The sequence below is a fragment of the Phlebotomus papatasi genome, chromosome 5 (assembly GCF_024763615.1).
Source record: "Phlebotomus papatasi isolate M1 chromosome 5, Ppap_2.1, whole genome shotgun sequence".
Classification (NCBI taxonomy): domain Eukaryota; kingdom Metazoa; phylum Arthropoda; class Insecta; order Diptera; family Psychodidae; genus Phlebotomus; species Phlebotomus papatasi.
This window is the reverse complement of record NC_077226.1, coordinates 1,018,200-1,035,423: the sequence shown is the minus strand read 5'-3', so window position 1 is coordinate 1,035,423 and position 17,224 is coordinate 1,018,200. Positions and strand designations below refer to the sequence as shown.

The 17,224-nt window shown below is 32.9% G+C and overlaps 1 protein-coding gene across 8 annotated transcripts in view; it reads right to left on the bottom strand.

The window, feature by feature from the left end:
* LOC129808740 (forkhead box protein P1) overlaps window positions 1–17,224 on the bottom strand; it is a 228,377-nt gene that overhangs the window by 131,503 nt on the left and 79,650 nt on the right. Inside the window, exon 1 of one of the 8 annotated variants that reach the window (XM_055858546.1) lies at window positions 12,341–12,458. The exons of the other annotated variants lie outside the window; for them this stretch is intronic. Coding sequence (XP_055714521.1) covers window positions 12,341–12,361 — 21 coding nt within the window. The 5' untranslated portion in view covers window positions 12,362–12,458. Of the gene's footprint in view, window positions 1–12,340; window positions 12,459–17,224 lie in introns of those variants that run through there. 8 annotated transcript variants of the gene reach the window in all.

Here is a 17,224-nt window from a genome sequence, read left to right as displayed (position 1 = left end):
AATGGAGATGTCATTGTTTTCATGATAAATACAGTACTAAATTACAGCATTGAATAAATGAGCAGTAAAAAGTTAAAATTGATCAGTAACAAAAAAAATTGATCAGTGATATTATCGTCCAAATTTTAGCAAAGGGAAAATAAAGGGCTTTTTACTCTATATGGAACAATTTTAAATGTTAAATATGTAAATTAGACCCATTTTTGTAAAGATTTAAATTTTTTACTGACCATAATTAGATATTAGATGATCGGTCAGTAGAATAATTTTTGAATAACAAAAAACACGGATTTGACCTAGATCCTTCTCCTCCTTTATTACTCGGACTCAGAGTAATAAAGGAGGAGAAGGATCTAGGTCAAATCCGTGTTTCTTGTTATTCATAATTAAATTTTTTACTGCTCTTTTTTAATTTTTTACTGCCCATTTAGAATTTTTTACTGATTGTTTTTTGTCCTAAATTACTATATTTATATATTTTCCATAGCTCAGTTTTATTATTTAATTAATTTGAATTTGGTAATTTCTTACAAAATTTAAAAGTGTACCTTTTCACTATTGAATTTTTCATAGATCGACTGATATTTTCCAATAAAAAAAACAGAATGAAGTCACTGTTGTTTATTCATTTTACGTACGTAAAGCTTTCAAATGAAATAATTACCTATTTCGTGAACAAAAAAAGATGTTTCTGAAGTATCTACAAATGATTCAATACGAAATCCAGGAAATATGATTTTTTTAAAAAGAGATTTTTGTCAAAAAAGAAGAAAATGCTAATTCAAGAGCAACTCAACAAGGTTTTGGAAACCTTTTGTCGCAGTTTCACTGTTTGTCTCCAATTAGAAACTTCCATTATCTCCATTTGAATTAATTTGTTTCCAATTGCACCATTTTACACTCGCGTATTTTTCTTGTTTTCTCAGAGAAAATATGAACTTAACCCATTCCTTACCATGGTATTATACATTATACGCAAATTGAGTGATTTTAGATGATTTATTCCTGGGCAACTTTTAACAGAATTGCTGTCGGGAATGGATTTTTGGCAATTAAGGTTATTTAACCGATTCATTAGTCATTAGTCAAGATCTTCCCAAAGAATACAATTTAAACAAAATTTGTTGATAAGTAGGCCTTCTAAAGTAGGGCTACTCATAAACAAATAGAGTGGCTCAAGTCCCGGTTTCTTGAGGATAATGTATGGGTCCCCTGGATTCCCCGGATTCCCTGATAAATGTATGAGTCCCCGGGTTCCTTCAGAGTTCCCTGAAAAGTGTATGGATCCCCGGGTTCCCTGAAAAAATGAATAGCTTCCCCCTGAGTTCCCTGACAAATGTATTAGTTCCCCGGGTTTCTTCAGAGTTCCCTAAAAAAATATATGGGTTCTTGGAGTTTCCTGTGAGCTCCCCCGAGTTCCCTTGGATTCCTCGGGGTGCCCGTAAGTTCCCCAGGGTCCCCGTGGGTTCCCTGGGTCAGTTTAACCGAGATATCCACTTGGGAATGACCATCAAAATATATCCAAAATCATAGGACCCATTTTCGAACTGAACCGAAAAAAAGGATGGTTTTTGGTGGGGACAGAGGAGCATTAAAGGGAAACAGGAAACGTCTAAAGATAGGGGAAAGTACTCTCACTTCGACTTAATCAGGTGACTTGACTCTAAAATTCTATGTGAGATCTCCGTTAGCAAAATCGTGTTGCATAGTATTATCAATATAATTGATGATAAGCCAACTAATATTTAATAAAAATATGCAAGTCTCTTAAGAAAAATAAAAGAAAATTCACATTATTCGAAGGCATGAACGTTCGAAGGGAGAGTACTTTCCCCTCCTGATTGTTTTTTTATTGGAAGGGGGGTCATCGAAGGCCAAGAAGTTGATATCTGTTACCGTTTAAAGGACAGTGACAATTTTTTTACACTTATCATGTGATTTTTGTTCTTTTACTACAAATCTATTCCTACATTTTTTTCTTGTTTTAGCTGACAAAATTTTACAAACATTTTTACAAACATTTGTTTGTAAATAAAACAATTTCTCTAATTTGGTCCCTTGGAACAGAAAATTTCCCATCCAGCTGCATTGTTTATTAATTGAGCGCGAAAGAGAAGGTGGAAAAGCGCGTTGTGAAAAGTCTCTAACCCCCCCCCCCCCCACCACTTTCCCAAAAGCCACAAAAGGATGACAAAATATCAGCGGAAAATTGTTCCAGATGACTTTTAGGCGTTTGATGATGCCACCAGAATGGGCAAGAATGGGAAGAAGAAAATCAAGGGAAAATTGAATGATGATGAAGGAGAGGAAACAGGGGAAAAAAAGTGCGATGAGGATATAAATTAAGAATCAAGCCCCCCACCCTCCTTGATTATTTCATTTTTCCTCTTTTATTTTAATTCTTTCGTCCTTTTATTCTTGAATTTTCCACGGGGTTTAACTGCGTCTGCTGTGGCTCCTTGTATTTTGTCGGGAAAAATTTCTGCACCATATAGAAATTTTCCAAGGGTGGGGGAGGGGGTGGGGGATGGTGGAAAGTGAGATGAGGAGACTTCTGGCAGAGTTTGGTTATAAACTCTCAGCATTAGTTAAATATTGCTGATCACACGGAATAGATAATGCAATTATGGTTTATGGAAGGGCAAAAGAAAATCCAGCAGCACAACCAACTCAATCCCATATCAATCCCCTTATTTGCGGCTCGGTTTTTCCCCTCTCTCTCTCTTTAGCTTTTCTTTTTTTAAGAGGACAATTCACCACCCTCCCCGTCACGCCACAAAAAGTCATCAAATTTTCCTTCTTCTCGCGAGGAAAATTATGAAAAATACATCACAGATTGTTGGTAAATTGCAAAATCACCAAAAACAAAAAAGAAAAAAAAGGTTTAAAGGGGAAAAATTCGTAAAGAAAATTCAAATAAAATAAAAAGAAATACTAGAAGAAATAAAAATAAAATTTATAACAATTTAATTAATAAATCATGCTTTCTTTGTGAGAGGGCGGTAAGAGGCAATAAAATAGCCATACGGTATATGGTCTACAATGCGTGAAGAAAGTGGCCAGGTAATATTGTTCACATCAGTTGACAAGAAAAAAAGAGGGTATACCAAAGGGACCTTTTGGGGGGATGATTTTGGCGATTTTCATCCCTCTTATGCTTCTTGTGGAAAGAATAGCATAATAGGAGGCCAGATTGAGGGAAATGCTCTGGTAGAAAGAACTTGAGAAGAAAATTTCATGGAAAATGTGAGGAAAAATGTCAAAATGAACGAAATCCATATGAACAAATGAATGGAAAACTCAGAATAAGTAAAATAAATTAGAATTCAAAGCATAAAATCAATTAGTAGAACCATTTCAAGTATTCTTTGTGAATTTCATCCAGAAATATTGAGAATTACGGTTTTTAGAGCGGATTTTCGATTTTTTGAAAAAACTGTAAGGGGTTAGCCTATCGATTTTTTTGGTCAAAAAATTTTTCGTCGAGATTTTGCAAATTCCGCAATGGAAATCAATTAGTAGAACCATTTCAAGTATTCTTTGTGAATTTCATCCAGAAATATTGAGAATTACGGTTTTTAGAGCGGATTTTCGATTTTTTAAAAAAACTGTAAGGGGTTAGCCTATCGATTTTTTTGGTCAAAAAATTTTTTGTCGAGATTTTGCAAATTCCGCAATGGAAATCAATTAGTAGAACCATTTCAAGTATTCTTTGTGAATTTCATCCAGAAATATTGAGAATTACGGTTTTTAGAGCGGATTTTCGATTTTTTGAAAAAACTGTAAGGGGTTAGCCTATCTATTTTTTTGGTCAAAAAATTTTTTGTCGAGATTTTGCAAATTCCGCAATGGAAATCAATTAGTAGAACCATTTCAAGTATTCTTTGTGAATTTCATCCAGAAATATTGAGAATTACGGTTTTTAGAGCGGATTTTCGATTTTTTGAAAAAACTGTAAGGGGTTAGCCTATCAATTTTTTTGGTCAAAAAATTTTTTGTCAAGATTTTGCAAATTCCGCAATGGAAATCAATTAGTAGAACCATTTCAAGTATTCTTTGTGAATTTCATCCAGAAATATTGAGAATTACGGTTTTTAGAGCGGATTTTCGATTTTTTGAAAAAACTGTAAGGGGTTAGCCTATCAATTTTTTTGGTCAAAAAATTTTTTGTCAAGATTTTGCAAATTCCGCAATGGAAATCAATTAGTAGAACCATTTCAAGTATTCTTTGTGAATTTCATCCAGAAATATTGAGAATTACGGTTTTTAGAGCGGATTTTCGATTTTTTGAAAAAACTGTAAGGGGTTAGCCTATCAATTTTTTTGGTCAAAAAATTTTTTGTCGAGATTTTGCAAATTCCGCAATGGAAATCAATTAGTAGAACCATTTCAAGTATTCTTTGTGAATTTCATCCAGAAATATTGAGAATTACGGTTTTTAGAGCGGATTTTCGATTTTTTGAAAAAACTGTAAGGGGTTAGCCTATCAATTTTTTTGGTCAAAAAATTTTTTGTCAAGATTTTGCAAATTCCGCAATGGAAATCAATTAGTAGAACCATTTCAAGTATTCTTTGTGAATTTCATCCAGAAATATTGAGAATTACGGTTTTTAGAGCGGATTTTCGATTTTTTGAAAAAACTGTAAGGGGTTAGCCTATCTATTTTTTTGGTCAAAAAATTTTTTGTCGAGATTTTGCAAATTCCGCAATGGAAATCAATTAGTAGAACCATTTCAAGTATTCTTTGTGAATTTCATCCAGAAATATTGAGAATTACGGTTTTTAGAGCGGATTTTCGATTTTTTGAAAAAACTGTAAGGGGTTAGCCTATCGATTTTTTTGGTCAAAAAATTTTTTGTCAAGATTTTGCAAATTCCGCAATGGAAATCAATTAGTAGAACCATTTCAAGTATTCTTTGTGAATTTCATCCAGAAATATTGAGAATTACGGTTTTTAGAGCGGATTTTCGATTTTTTGAAAAAACTGTAAGGGGTTAGCCTATCAATTTTTTTGGTCAAAAAATTTTTTGTCAAGATTTTGCAAATTCCGCAATGGAAATCAATTAGTAGAACCATTTCAAGTATTCTTTGTGAATTTCATCCAGAAATATTGAGAATTACGGTTTTTAGAGCGGATTTTCGATTTTTTGAAAAAACTGTAAGGGGTTAGCCTATCGATTTTTTTGGTCAAAAAATTTTTTGTCAAGATTTTGCAAATTCCGCAATGGAAATCAATTAGTAGAACCATTTCAAGTATTCTTTGTGAATTTCATCCAGAAATATTGAGAATTACGGTTTTTAGAGCGGATTTTCGATTTTTTGAAAAAACTGTAAGGGGTTAGCCTATCAATTTTTTTGGTCAAAAAATTTTTTGTCAAGATTTTGCAAATTCCGCAATGGAAATCAATTAGTAGAACCATTTCAAGTATTCTTTGTGAATTTCATCCAGAAATATTGAGAATTACGGTTTTTAGAGCGGATTTTCGATTTTTTGAAAAAACTGTAAGGGGTTAGCCTATCGATTTTTTTGGTCAAAAAATTTTTTGTCAAGATTTTGCAAATTCCGCAATGGAAATCAATTAGTAGAACCATTTCAAGTATTCTTTGTGAATTTCATCCAGAAATATTGAGAATTACGGTTTTTAGAGCGGATTTTCGATTTTTTGAAAAAACTGTAAGGGGTTAGCCTATCAATTTTTTTGGTCAAAAAATTTTTTGTCAAGATTTTGCAAATTCCGCAATGGAAATCAATTAGTAGAACCATTTCAAGTATTCTTTGTGAATTTCATCCAGAAATATTGAGAATTACGGTTTTTAGAGCGGATTTTCGATTTTTTGAAAAAACTGTAAGGGGTTAGCCTATCTATTTTTTTGGTCAAAAAATTTTTTGTCGAGATTTTGCAAATTCCGCAATGGAAATCAATTAGTAGAACCATTTCAAGTATTCTTTGTGAATTTCATCCAGAAATATTGAGAATTACGGTTTTTAGAGCGGATTTTCGATTTTTTGAAAAAACTGTAAGGGGTTAGCCTATCGATTTTTTTGGTCAAAAAATTTTTTGTCAAGATTTTGCAAATTCCGCAATGGAAATCAATTAGTAGAACCATTTCAAGTATTCTTTGTGAATTTCATCCAGAAATATTGAGAATTACGGTTTTTAGAGCGGATTTTCGATTTTTTGAAAAAACTGTAAGGGGTTAGCCTATCTATTTTTTTGGTCAAAAAATTTTTTGTCGAGATTTTGCAAATTCCGCAATGGAAATCAATTAGTAGAACCATTTCAAGTATTCTTTGTGAATTTCATCCAGAAATATTGAGAATTACGGTTTTTAGAGCGGATTTTCGATTTTTTGAAAAAACTGTAAGGGGTTAGCCTATCGATTTTTTTGGTCAAAAAATTTTTTGTCAAGATTTTGCAAATTCCGCAATGGAAATCAATTAGTAGAACCATTTCAAGTATTCTTTGTGAATTTCATCCAGAAATATTGAGAATTACGGTTTTTAGAGCGGATTTTCGATTTTTTGAAAAAACTGTAAGGGGTTAGCCTATCTATTTTTTTGGTCAAAAAATTTTTTGTCGAGATTTTGCAAATTCCGCAATGGAAATCAATTAGTAGAACCATTTCAAGTATTCTTTGTGAATTTCATCCAGAAATATTGAGAATTACGGTTTTTAGAGCGGATTTTCGATTTTTTGAAAAAACTGTAAGGGGTTAGCCTATCGATTTTTTTGGTCAAAAAATTTTTTGTCAAGATTTTGCAAATTCCGCAATGGAAATCAATTAGTAGAACCATTTCAAGTATTCTTTGTGAATTTCATCCAGAAATATTGAGAATTACGGTTTTTAGAGCGGATTTTCGATTTTTTGAAAAAACTGTAAGGGGTTAGCCTATCTATTTTTTTGGTCAAAAAATTTTTTGTCGAGATTTTGCAAATTCCGCAATGGAAATCAATTAGTAGAACCATTTCAAGTATTCTTTGTGAATTTCATCCAGAAATATTGAGAATTACGGTTTTTAGAGCGGATTTTCGATTTTTTGAAAAAACTGTAAGGGGTTAGCCTATCAATTTTTTTGGTCAAAAAATTTTTTGTCAAGATTTTGCAAATTCCGCAATGGAAATCAATTAGTAGAACCATTTCAAGTATTCTTTGTGAATTTCATCCAGAAATATTGAGAATTACGGTTTTTAGAGCGGATTTTCGATTTTTTGAAAAAACTGTAAGGGGTTAGCCTATCAATTTTTTTGGTCAAAAAATTTTTTGTCAAGATTTTGCAAATTCCGCAATGGAAATCAATTAGTAGAACCATTTCAAGTATTCTTTGTGAATTTCATCCAGAAATATTGAGAATTACGGTTTTTAGAGCGGATTTTCGATTTTTTGAAAAAACTGTAAGGGGTTAGCCTATCTATTTTTTTGGTCAAAAAATTTTTTGTCGAGATTTTGCAAATTCCGCAATGGAAATCAATTAGTAGAACCATTTCAAGTATTCTTTGTGAATTTCATCCAGAAATATTGAGAATTACGGTTTTTAGAGCGGATTTTCGATTTTTTGAAAAAACTGTAAGGGGTTAGCCTATCAATTTTTTTGGTCAAAAAATTTTTTGTCAAGATTTTGCAAATTCCGCAATGGAAATCAATTAGTAGAACCATTTCAAGTATTCTTTGTGAATTTCATCCAGAAATATTGAGAATTACGGTTTTTAGAGCGGATTTTCGATTTTTTGAAAAAACTGTAAGGGGTTAGCCTATCAATTTTTTTGGTCAAAAAATTTTTTGTCAAGATTTTGCAAATTCCGCAATGGAAATCAATTAGTAGAACCATTTCAAGTATTCTTTGTGAATTTCATCCAGAAATATTGAGAATTACGGTTTTTAGAGCGGATTTTCGATTTTTTGAAAAAACTGTAAGGGGTTAGCCTATCTATTTTTTTGGTCAAAAAATTTTTTGTCGAGATTTTGCAAATTCCGCAATGGAAATCAATTAGTAGAACCATTTCAAGTATTCTTTGTGAATTTCATCCAGAAATATTGAGAATTACGGTTTTTAGAGCGGATTTTCGATTTTTTGAAAAAACTGTAAGGGGTTAGCCTATCGATTTTTTTGGTCAAAAAATTTTTTGTCAAGATTTTGCAAATTCCGCAATGGAAATCAATTAGTAGAACCATTTCAAGTATTCTTTGTGAATTTCATCCAGAAATATTGAGAATTACGGTTTTTAGAGCGGATTTTCGATTTTTTGAAAAAACTGTAAGGGGTTAGCCTATCTATTTTTTTGGTCAAAAAATTTTTTGTCGAGATTTTGCAAATTCCGCAATGGAAATCAATTAGTAGAACCATTTCAAGTATTCTTTGTGAATTTCATCCAGAAATATTGAGAATTACGGTTTTTAGAGCGGATTTTCGATTTTTTGAAAAAACTGTAAGGGGTTAGCCTATCGATTTTTTTGGTCAAAAAATTTTTTGTCAAGATTTTGCAAATTCCGCAATGGAAATCAATTAGTAGAACCATTTCAAGTATTCTTTGTGAATTTCATCCAGAAATATTGAGAATTACGGTTTTTAGAGCGGATTTTCGATTTTTTGAAAAAACTGTAAGGGGTTAGCCTATCTATTTTTTTGGTCAAAAAATTTTTTGTCGAGATTTTGCAAATTCCGCAATGGAAATCAATTAGTAGAACCATTTCAAGTATTCTTTGTGAATTTCATCCAGAAATATTGAGAATTACGGTTTTTAGAGCGGATTTTCGATTTTTTGAAAAAACTGTAAGGGGTTAGCCTATCAATTTTTTTGGTCAAAAAATTTTTTGTCAAGATTTTGCAAATTCCGCAATGGAAATCAATTAGTAGAACCATTTCAAGTATTCTTTGTGAATTTCATCCAGAAATATTGAGAATTACGGTTTTTAGAGCGGATTTTCGATTTTTTGAAAAAACTGTAAGGGGTTAGCCTATCAATTTTTTTGGTCAAAAAATTTTTTGTCAAGATTTTGCAAATTCCGCAATGGAAATCAATTAGTAGAACCATTTCAAGTATTCTTTGTGAATTTCATCCAGAAATATTGAGAATTACGGTTTTTAGAGCGGATTTTCGATTTTTTGAAAAAACTGTAAGGGGTTAGCCTATCTATTTTTTTGGTCAAAAAATTTTTTGTCGAGATTTTGCAAATTCCGCAATGGAAATCAATTAGTAGAACCATTTCAAGTATTCTTTGTGAATTTCATCCAGAAATATTGAGAATTACGGTTTTTAGAGCGGATTTTCGATTTTTTGAAAAAACTGTAAGGGGTTAGCCTATCGATTTTTTTGGTCAAAAAATTTTTTGTCAAGATTTTGCAAATTCCGCAATGGAAATCAATTAGTAGAACCATTTCAAGTATTCTTTGTGAATTTCATCCAGAAATATTGAGAATTACGGTTTTTAGAGCGGATTTTCGATTTTTTGAAAAAACTGTAAGGGGTTAGCCTATCTATTTTTTTGGTCAAAAAATTTTTTGTCGAGATTTTGCAAATTCCGCAATGGAAATCAATTAGTAGAACCATTTCAAGTATTCTTTGTGAATTTCATCCAGAAATATTGAGAATTACGGTTTTTAGAGCGGATTTTCGATTTTTTGAAAAAACTGTAAGGGGTTAGCCTATCAATTTTTTTGGTCAAAAAATTTTTTGTCGAGATTTTGCAAATTCCGCAATGGAAATCAATTAGTAGAACCATTTCAAGTATTCTTTGTGAATTTCATCCAGAAATATTGAGAATTACGGTTTTTAGAGCGGATTTTCGATTTTTTGAAAAAACTGTAAGGGGTTAGCCTATCAATTTTTTTGGTCAAAAAATTTTTTGTCGAGATTTTGCAAATTCCGCAATGGAAATCAATTAGTAGAACCATTTCAAGTATTCTTTGTGAATTTCATCCAGAAATATTGAGAATTACGGTTTTTAGAGCGGATTTTCGATTTTTTGAAAAAACTGTAAGGGGTTAGCCTATCAATTTTTTTGGTCAAAAAATTTTTTGTCAAGATTTTGCAAATTCCGCAATGGAAATCAATTAGTAGAACCATTTCAAGTATTCTTTGTGAATTTCATCCAGAAATATTGAGAATTACGGTTTTTAGAGCGGATTTTCGATTTTTTGAAAAAACTGTAAGGGGTTAGCCTATCTATTTTTTTGGTCAAAAAATTTTTTGTCGAGATTTTGCAAATTCCGCAATGGAAATCAATTAGTAGAACCATTTCAAGTATTCTTTGTGAATTTCATCCAGAAATATTGAGAATTACGGTTTTTAGAGCGGATTTTCGATTTTTTGAAAAAACTGTAAGGGGTTAGCCTATCGATTTTTTTGGTCAAAAATTTTTTTGTCAAGATTTTGCAAATTCCGCAATGGAAATCAATTAGTAGAACCATTTCAAGTATTCTTTGTGAATTTCATCCAGAAATATTGAGAATTACGGTTTTTAGAGCGGATTTTCGATTTTTTGAAAAAACTGTAAGGGGTTAGCCTATCGATTTTTTTGGTCAAAAAATTTTTTGTCGAGATTTTGCAAATTCCGCAATGGAAATCAATTAGTAGAACCATTTCAAGTATTCTTTGTGAATTTCATCCAGAAATATTGAGAATTACGGTTTTTAGAGCGGATTTTCGATTTTTTGAAAAAACTGTAAGGGGTTAGCCTATCGATTTTTTTGGTCAAAAAATTTTTTGTCGAGATTTTGCAAATTCCGCAATGGAAATCAATTAGTAGAACCATTTCAAGTATTCTTTGTGAATTTCATCCAGAAATATTGAGAATTACGGTTTTTAGAGCGGATTTTCGATTTTTTGAAAAAACTGTAAGGGGTTAGCCTATCGATTTTTTTGGTCAAAAAATTTTTTGTCGAGATTTTGCAAATTCCGCAATGGAAATCAATTAGTAGAACCATTTCAAGTATTCTTTGTGAATTTCATCCAGAAATATTGAGAATTACGGTTTTTAGAGCGGATTTTCGATTTTTTGAAAAAACTGTAAGGGGTTAGCCTATCGATTTTTTTGGTCAAAAAATTTTTTGTCGAGATTTTGCAAATTCCGCAATGGAAATCAATTAGTAGAACCATTTCAAGTATTCTTTGTGAATTTCATCCAGAAATATTGAGAATTACGGTTTTTAGAGCGGATTTTCGATTTTTTGAAAAAACTGTAAGGGGTTAGCCTATCGATTTTTTTGGTCAAAAAATTTTTTGTCGAGATTTTGCAAATTCCGCAATGGAAATCAATTAGTAGAACCATTTCAAGTATTCTTTGTGAATTTCATCCAGAAATATTGAGAATTACGGTTTTTAGAGCGGATTTTCGATTTTTTGAAAAAACTGTAAGGGGTTAGCCTATCGATTTTTTTGGTCAAAAAATTTTTTGTCGAGATTTTGCAAATTCCGCAATGGAAATCAATTAGTAGAACCATTTCAAGTATTCTTTGTGAATTTCATCCAGAAATATTGAGAATTACGGTTTTTAGAGCGGATTTTCGATTTTTTGAAAAAACTGTAAGGGGTTAGCCTATCGATTTTTTTGGTCAAAAATTTTTTTGTCGAGATTTTGCAAATTCCGCAATGGAAATCAATTAGTAGAACCATTTCAAGTATTCTTTGTGAATTTCATCCAGAAATATTGAGAATTACGGTTTTTAGAGCGGATTTTCGATTTTTTGAAAAAACTGTAAGAGGTTAGCCTATCGATTTTTTTGGTCAAAAAATTTTTTGTCGAGATTTTGCAAATTCCGCAATGGAAATCAATTAGTAGAACCATTTCAAGTATTCTTTGTGAATTTCCCAAAAGATGCACTTTGAAAGAAAATTAATTTCCCTTGAGCAAATTGGTTCAGGGGAAAATACTGAATTTTCAATTTGGGACAGTTTAAGTCCATTCTGATAGCATTGAAAAGTGTTGTACTTCCAATGGATATGATATAGATAAGGTAAAGAAACGTCCATATGTACAATGGTTCTGAGAGAGAGAGAGGGGAGAGAAAAGCCAGGAAAAAATATTGTCGGAGGGGGAATGGGGGGGGGGAGGGATATGTGAGAGGGGTTTGCTCTTTTTTTTTAAAGAGGTTATTCCATTGATGGCGGTTTTTTAGCGATGATGGAACGAGGAAAAGTGACAACAACTTCAGTAAATCATGAAAATAGCACTCATAAATTTTCACAGTGAAAAGTCCTTTTCCCGCGCTTTTTTTTCTCAATTCGCCTCTTGAAGCAGAATCCCAGGGAAAGTACACTATTAGGGTGTTTTTTTTTCTTTTTGGGGAATTTTTTTTCTTTCTTTCGTTTGGGAAAATTGGAAAATTTTTGGTGAGACTTACATGCAAATGTGATACTATCATGTCAAGAGGGAGATTATGGTCTAAAATAATCCTTTTCGATGTTGTTGTATTTTTTTTTCTTTTTCAAATAAACAATATCACTCACTTCACTGGGATAGTTTAAAAACAAAAAAAAACTTTTAAGTATTGTCAATATTCTTCATTTAAAAAAAAAGAAACAGAACACATTTAGGAAGATATTAGAAAGATAAAACGTAAAAGAAAAATGTCCAAGACGACTTAGAGCATTTCTTAAAACACTCGAGCACACGGCTAATGCCACTGAAGTACTGAAAGGCTGAAATTGTAGTGGAGATAATATTTAGTTGCCGGTGCGTACAATATTTCCGAAATCATCTCCATTTCACTCACACCCTTGTTTACACAAATACACACTCACACTCATGAATTGCTGTGAGGAAACGTAACTGACGACATCCCATGGAGGTTGATTCAAAAATTCTGGCACAACATTTCTTTTTCTCAGAGATAGAAAAAAAAACATAAAAAAAAAGAAAATTCCGTGGAATTCCGTAGAATTTTCCATGGAGTTTCCTTTGGAAATTTATTGGAATTCCACGGCATTTTCAGAAAATTCTTCCACAATTTTTTCTCCGAGATAGCAAGAAAAAAGAGAGTAAAAATTAAAGGAAGAAAATTACGTAGAATTTTCCATAGAATTTCCATTGGAAATTCCTTGGAATTCCACGGCAGTTTCACAAAATTCTGGCACAATTTTTTTCTCTGAGACAGCAAGAAAAAAGAGAAAAAAAATCAAAAGAAGAAAATTCCGTGGAATTCCGTAGAATTTTCCATAGAATTTCCATTGGAAATTCCTTGGAATTCCACGGTAGTTTCACAAAATTCTGGCACAATTTTTTTCTCTGAGATAGCAAGAAAAAAGGAGAGTAAAAATTAAAGGAAGAAAATTCCGTGGAATTACGTAGAATTTTCCATGGAGTTTCCATTGGAAATTTGTTAGAATTAAACGGCATTTTCACAAAATTGTGGCACAATTTTTTTCTCTGAGATAGCAAGAAAAAAAGAGAGTAAAAATTAAAGGTAGAAAATTCCGTGGAATTACGTAGAATTTTCCATAGAATTTCCATTGGAAATTCCTTGGAATTCCGCGGCATTTTCACAAAATTCTGGCACAATTTTTTTTCTCTGAGATAGCAAGAAAAAAAAGAGAGTAAAAATTAAAGGAAGAAAATTCCGTGGAATTACGTAGAATTTTCCATAGAATTTCCATTGGAAATTCCTTGGAATTCCACGTCAGTTTCACAAAATTCTGGCACAATTTTTTTTCTCTGAGATAGCAAGAAAAAAAGAGAGTAAAAATTAAAAGAAGAAAATTCCGTGGAATTACGTAGAATTTTCCATGGAGTTTCCTTTAGAAATTTGTTGGAATTCCACGGCAGTTTCACAAAATTCTGGCACAAGTTTTTCCTCTAATAGCAAAAAAAAAGAGAGAAAGAATCAAAAGAAAATTCCGTGGAATTCCGCAGAATTTTCCATGGAGTTTCCATTAGAAGTATGTTAGAATTCCACAGAATGCTAAAGTAAAAAGTTACAAGGAGCTTTCCTTTTCGGGAAATGACCTCAAAAAGAAATTGTGTTAAATGCAAATAAGGGCCTTCCAGGGAATTTTCCCCAGACTTTCCACCAGAAAAACTTTAGAATTCCATGGAAAAGTTAAAAATATAATCCTTTCTATAGCTTTACTTTGGATAATGTTTTGGAAATTGTGATGGAATACAAAATACATATTTATAATTCTTCTGGAAGACAATCTAGAGACCTTTCCATACAATTTCCACTGGAAAGAAAAACTTGAAATTCACCAAAATGCAATAAAAACCATTAGGAATAAATTTTCTAAAGGAATTTTCTTTATTAAAATGCTTCAAATTGCATTGACTTCCGAGGAAGTCCATAGTATTTCCTCATTTGGGAAATATTAAAAAAAAAATCATGAAAAAGACTTCTGACACTTACAGTATTTAAATAAAAAAAAGATCTATCATAGCTTTTTGAGGTATTTAATTCCAAATTAATAAAAATACCTTCCACAATTTATCCCAAAATACTTTGGAAGTATTTTAGCAACAAGGGCAATACTCCAGGAAGTGCACTTCTAAAAATCACAGAAGGGAAAAAGGAAATGCGAAATTTTTCATGACTTGGGAAATTTTTAGTTTGACGGGAAATAATTAGTTTCACCTCCTTGGGGCAGAGACAAATTTTCTATATTTTGGGAAATTACGACTTTCGTCTTTTGGGGCAAAGGGAATTTTTCTACGTCCTGGGAAATTATTACTATCGCCGTTTGGGGCAATGGGAAATTTTTTGTGTTTTGAGAAATTGTTATCTCTGCTTTCCGGGGGCAAAAGGAAATTTTCTACGTCCTGCGAAATTATTACTGTCGCATTCTGGGGTAAAGGGAAATTTTCTATGAAATGGGAAATTATTGTAGCTCCACTTTCTGTCGCAAAGTGATTTTTTTTTGCGTTTTGAAAAATTGTTATCTTTGCTTTCTAGGGCAAATAGGGATTATTTCACGTCCTCGGAAATTATTATTTTCGCATTTTGAGGCAAAGGGAAATTTTCTATGACCTGGGAAATTATTACTATCGCCTTTTGGGAAAATGGGAAATTTTTTGCGTCTTGAGAAATTGTTATCTCTGCTTTCTAGGGCAAATGGAAATTTTCTACGTCCTGGGAAATTATTACTATCGCCTTTTGTGGCAATGGGAAATTTTCCACATCCTGGGAAATTAATACTATCGCCTTTTGGGGCAATAGGAAATTTTTTCCTTCTAGAGAAATTGTTAGCTCTGCTTTCTAGGGCAAATGGGAATTTTTCTACTTCCTGGGAAATTATTACTATCGCCTTTTGGGGCAAAGGGAATTTTCCACGTCATGGGAAATTATGACTTTCGCCTTTTGGGGCAAAGGGAAATTTTCTGTAACTTGGAAAATTATTATAGATCCATTTTCTGGGGCAAAGGGAAATTTTCTACGTCCTGGGAAATTATTCCTCTGGCTTCTGTTGAATCGTAGGGAAATTATCACTGTCGTTTGTGTTGTGGCATAGGGAATTTTTTCTGTGTCTTGGGAAATTTTTTTCTGTCTTGGAGTTTTTTAAATTTCTCTCTATCTCTGTCTGTCTCTCTCTCTTTCTGTATACCAAAGGAAAATTTTCTATTAAATGGGATATTTGGTCCATTTGGACAAAGGGAAATTTATTCGTTGATAGCTAATATCCCACATTGGACATTTTCCATTCCAATATCCAATTAGAAGATGGACTAATTGAAGTTAATTGAAGATTTTGCCAAATATCAATAAACCCGGACATCCCTACAATTTTGTATCTTGCTGATTGATATGCTGTATTTAAAAACAAATAGTAAAAGAGATTGAATTAAAAGAAAGAAAGAAAATGTGATTTGAGATCTCTCTCTCTCAAAAAAGAGAGTCTGTGAAAGAAATTTCATTTGGTGTTCTTTTAGGAGAAGAACAACAACAACAAAAAAAAAAAGCACAAAAAGAAAGAAAAAGAAGTGAAGCAAGAAAAATATTTAAAAAAAAAAAAAGAGGTCTCATCCACAAAAAGTCTGACATCATAGTGCGCTATTGGTTGTGTTGTTAGAGCGCGCGTTTGTTTTGCCTCAATAGATCCCCGCCATCTAGTGTGTTGTTTGTCGATGTGTTTATTTATTGGTGCCTCATACCCAAATATCGCCACATTTGTTTGTTTCTCATGATGTGTCTCTCCCCTTTCCCCTTCCCCTCTCCCCTCCGCTGCCCCTGCTATCCCCTCCGCTCCCCCCACCCTCCATCAGCGCCAGCCAAAAGCCCATCGATCTCCCTCCGACACTCTTTTTTGGCGCGAAATCGCCTTTATCGGACACAAAACACTCATCCAGGAGACAGTTCAGAGGGGGGCAAGGGAGGGGGCGGGAGGGGACGAGGGAGGGGGGATAACCCCTAAAGATTTCGGAGGTTATTGTGTCTTCCAAGGGGATAGAAGGGGAATAAGGGAAGGGGATTAGTAAAAAATCATCCTGCATGGAGTAATTCATCTCACTGGGAGGTAAAGAAATTAAATAAAATTTAAATATAGGGGAGACCAGGGAGATTTAGGACACTTTTTCATATTTTGACTTTGAGACAGTATTCCAAAAAACAAAAATCAAGAGATAATGTATTACAATTTTATGCTGGCTATAGGATAGGAGAAAGTACACTCAGGGAAATGGATTCGGGAATCGAGGTTTGAACTTGGTAATCGAGGTTTAGATTCACACCAAAAAAAGTGAGAAAAAGTGAGATTCACACTAAAGGAGAATGGTCAAAACTATATGGGCGCTGGTCCCGGAATCGCCGCAAACGAGAGTAGGCGCATTTTGTAGGTACTGATATAAGATCGAAAAATTGCCGGGACCCAGGACGATAAACGCTGGGAGTCCTTGTAAAAATGCCTTTATCCTTTCGATAAATCGCTGTTTTGACAACGAATTACACAAGAACTGCTAAAGTGATCTTGATGAAATTCGGTATAGGGTCACTGTACGACTTAAAGTTTTTATCCATGCATATCACCCCCTCACCCCACCCTCCATTCTGATAGCCCCCATACAAAATGGGGGCGCTTTACCTTATAACTCCTTTCTAAGAGGAGGTAGAAAGCTGAAATTCTACAAGGGAACAAAGCTTAGGGAAGACTTTTAAACCATGTATAATATCTCCCTCCACTGGCCCCCTTTCTGGTAGCCCTCATACAAAATGAGAGCATTTCACCTTATAACTCCTTTCTGAGAAAAGATAGAAAGTTGAAATACAGCATGGTAATAAGGCTTAAAGAAGACTTTTTAACCA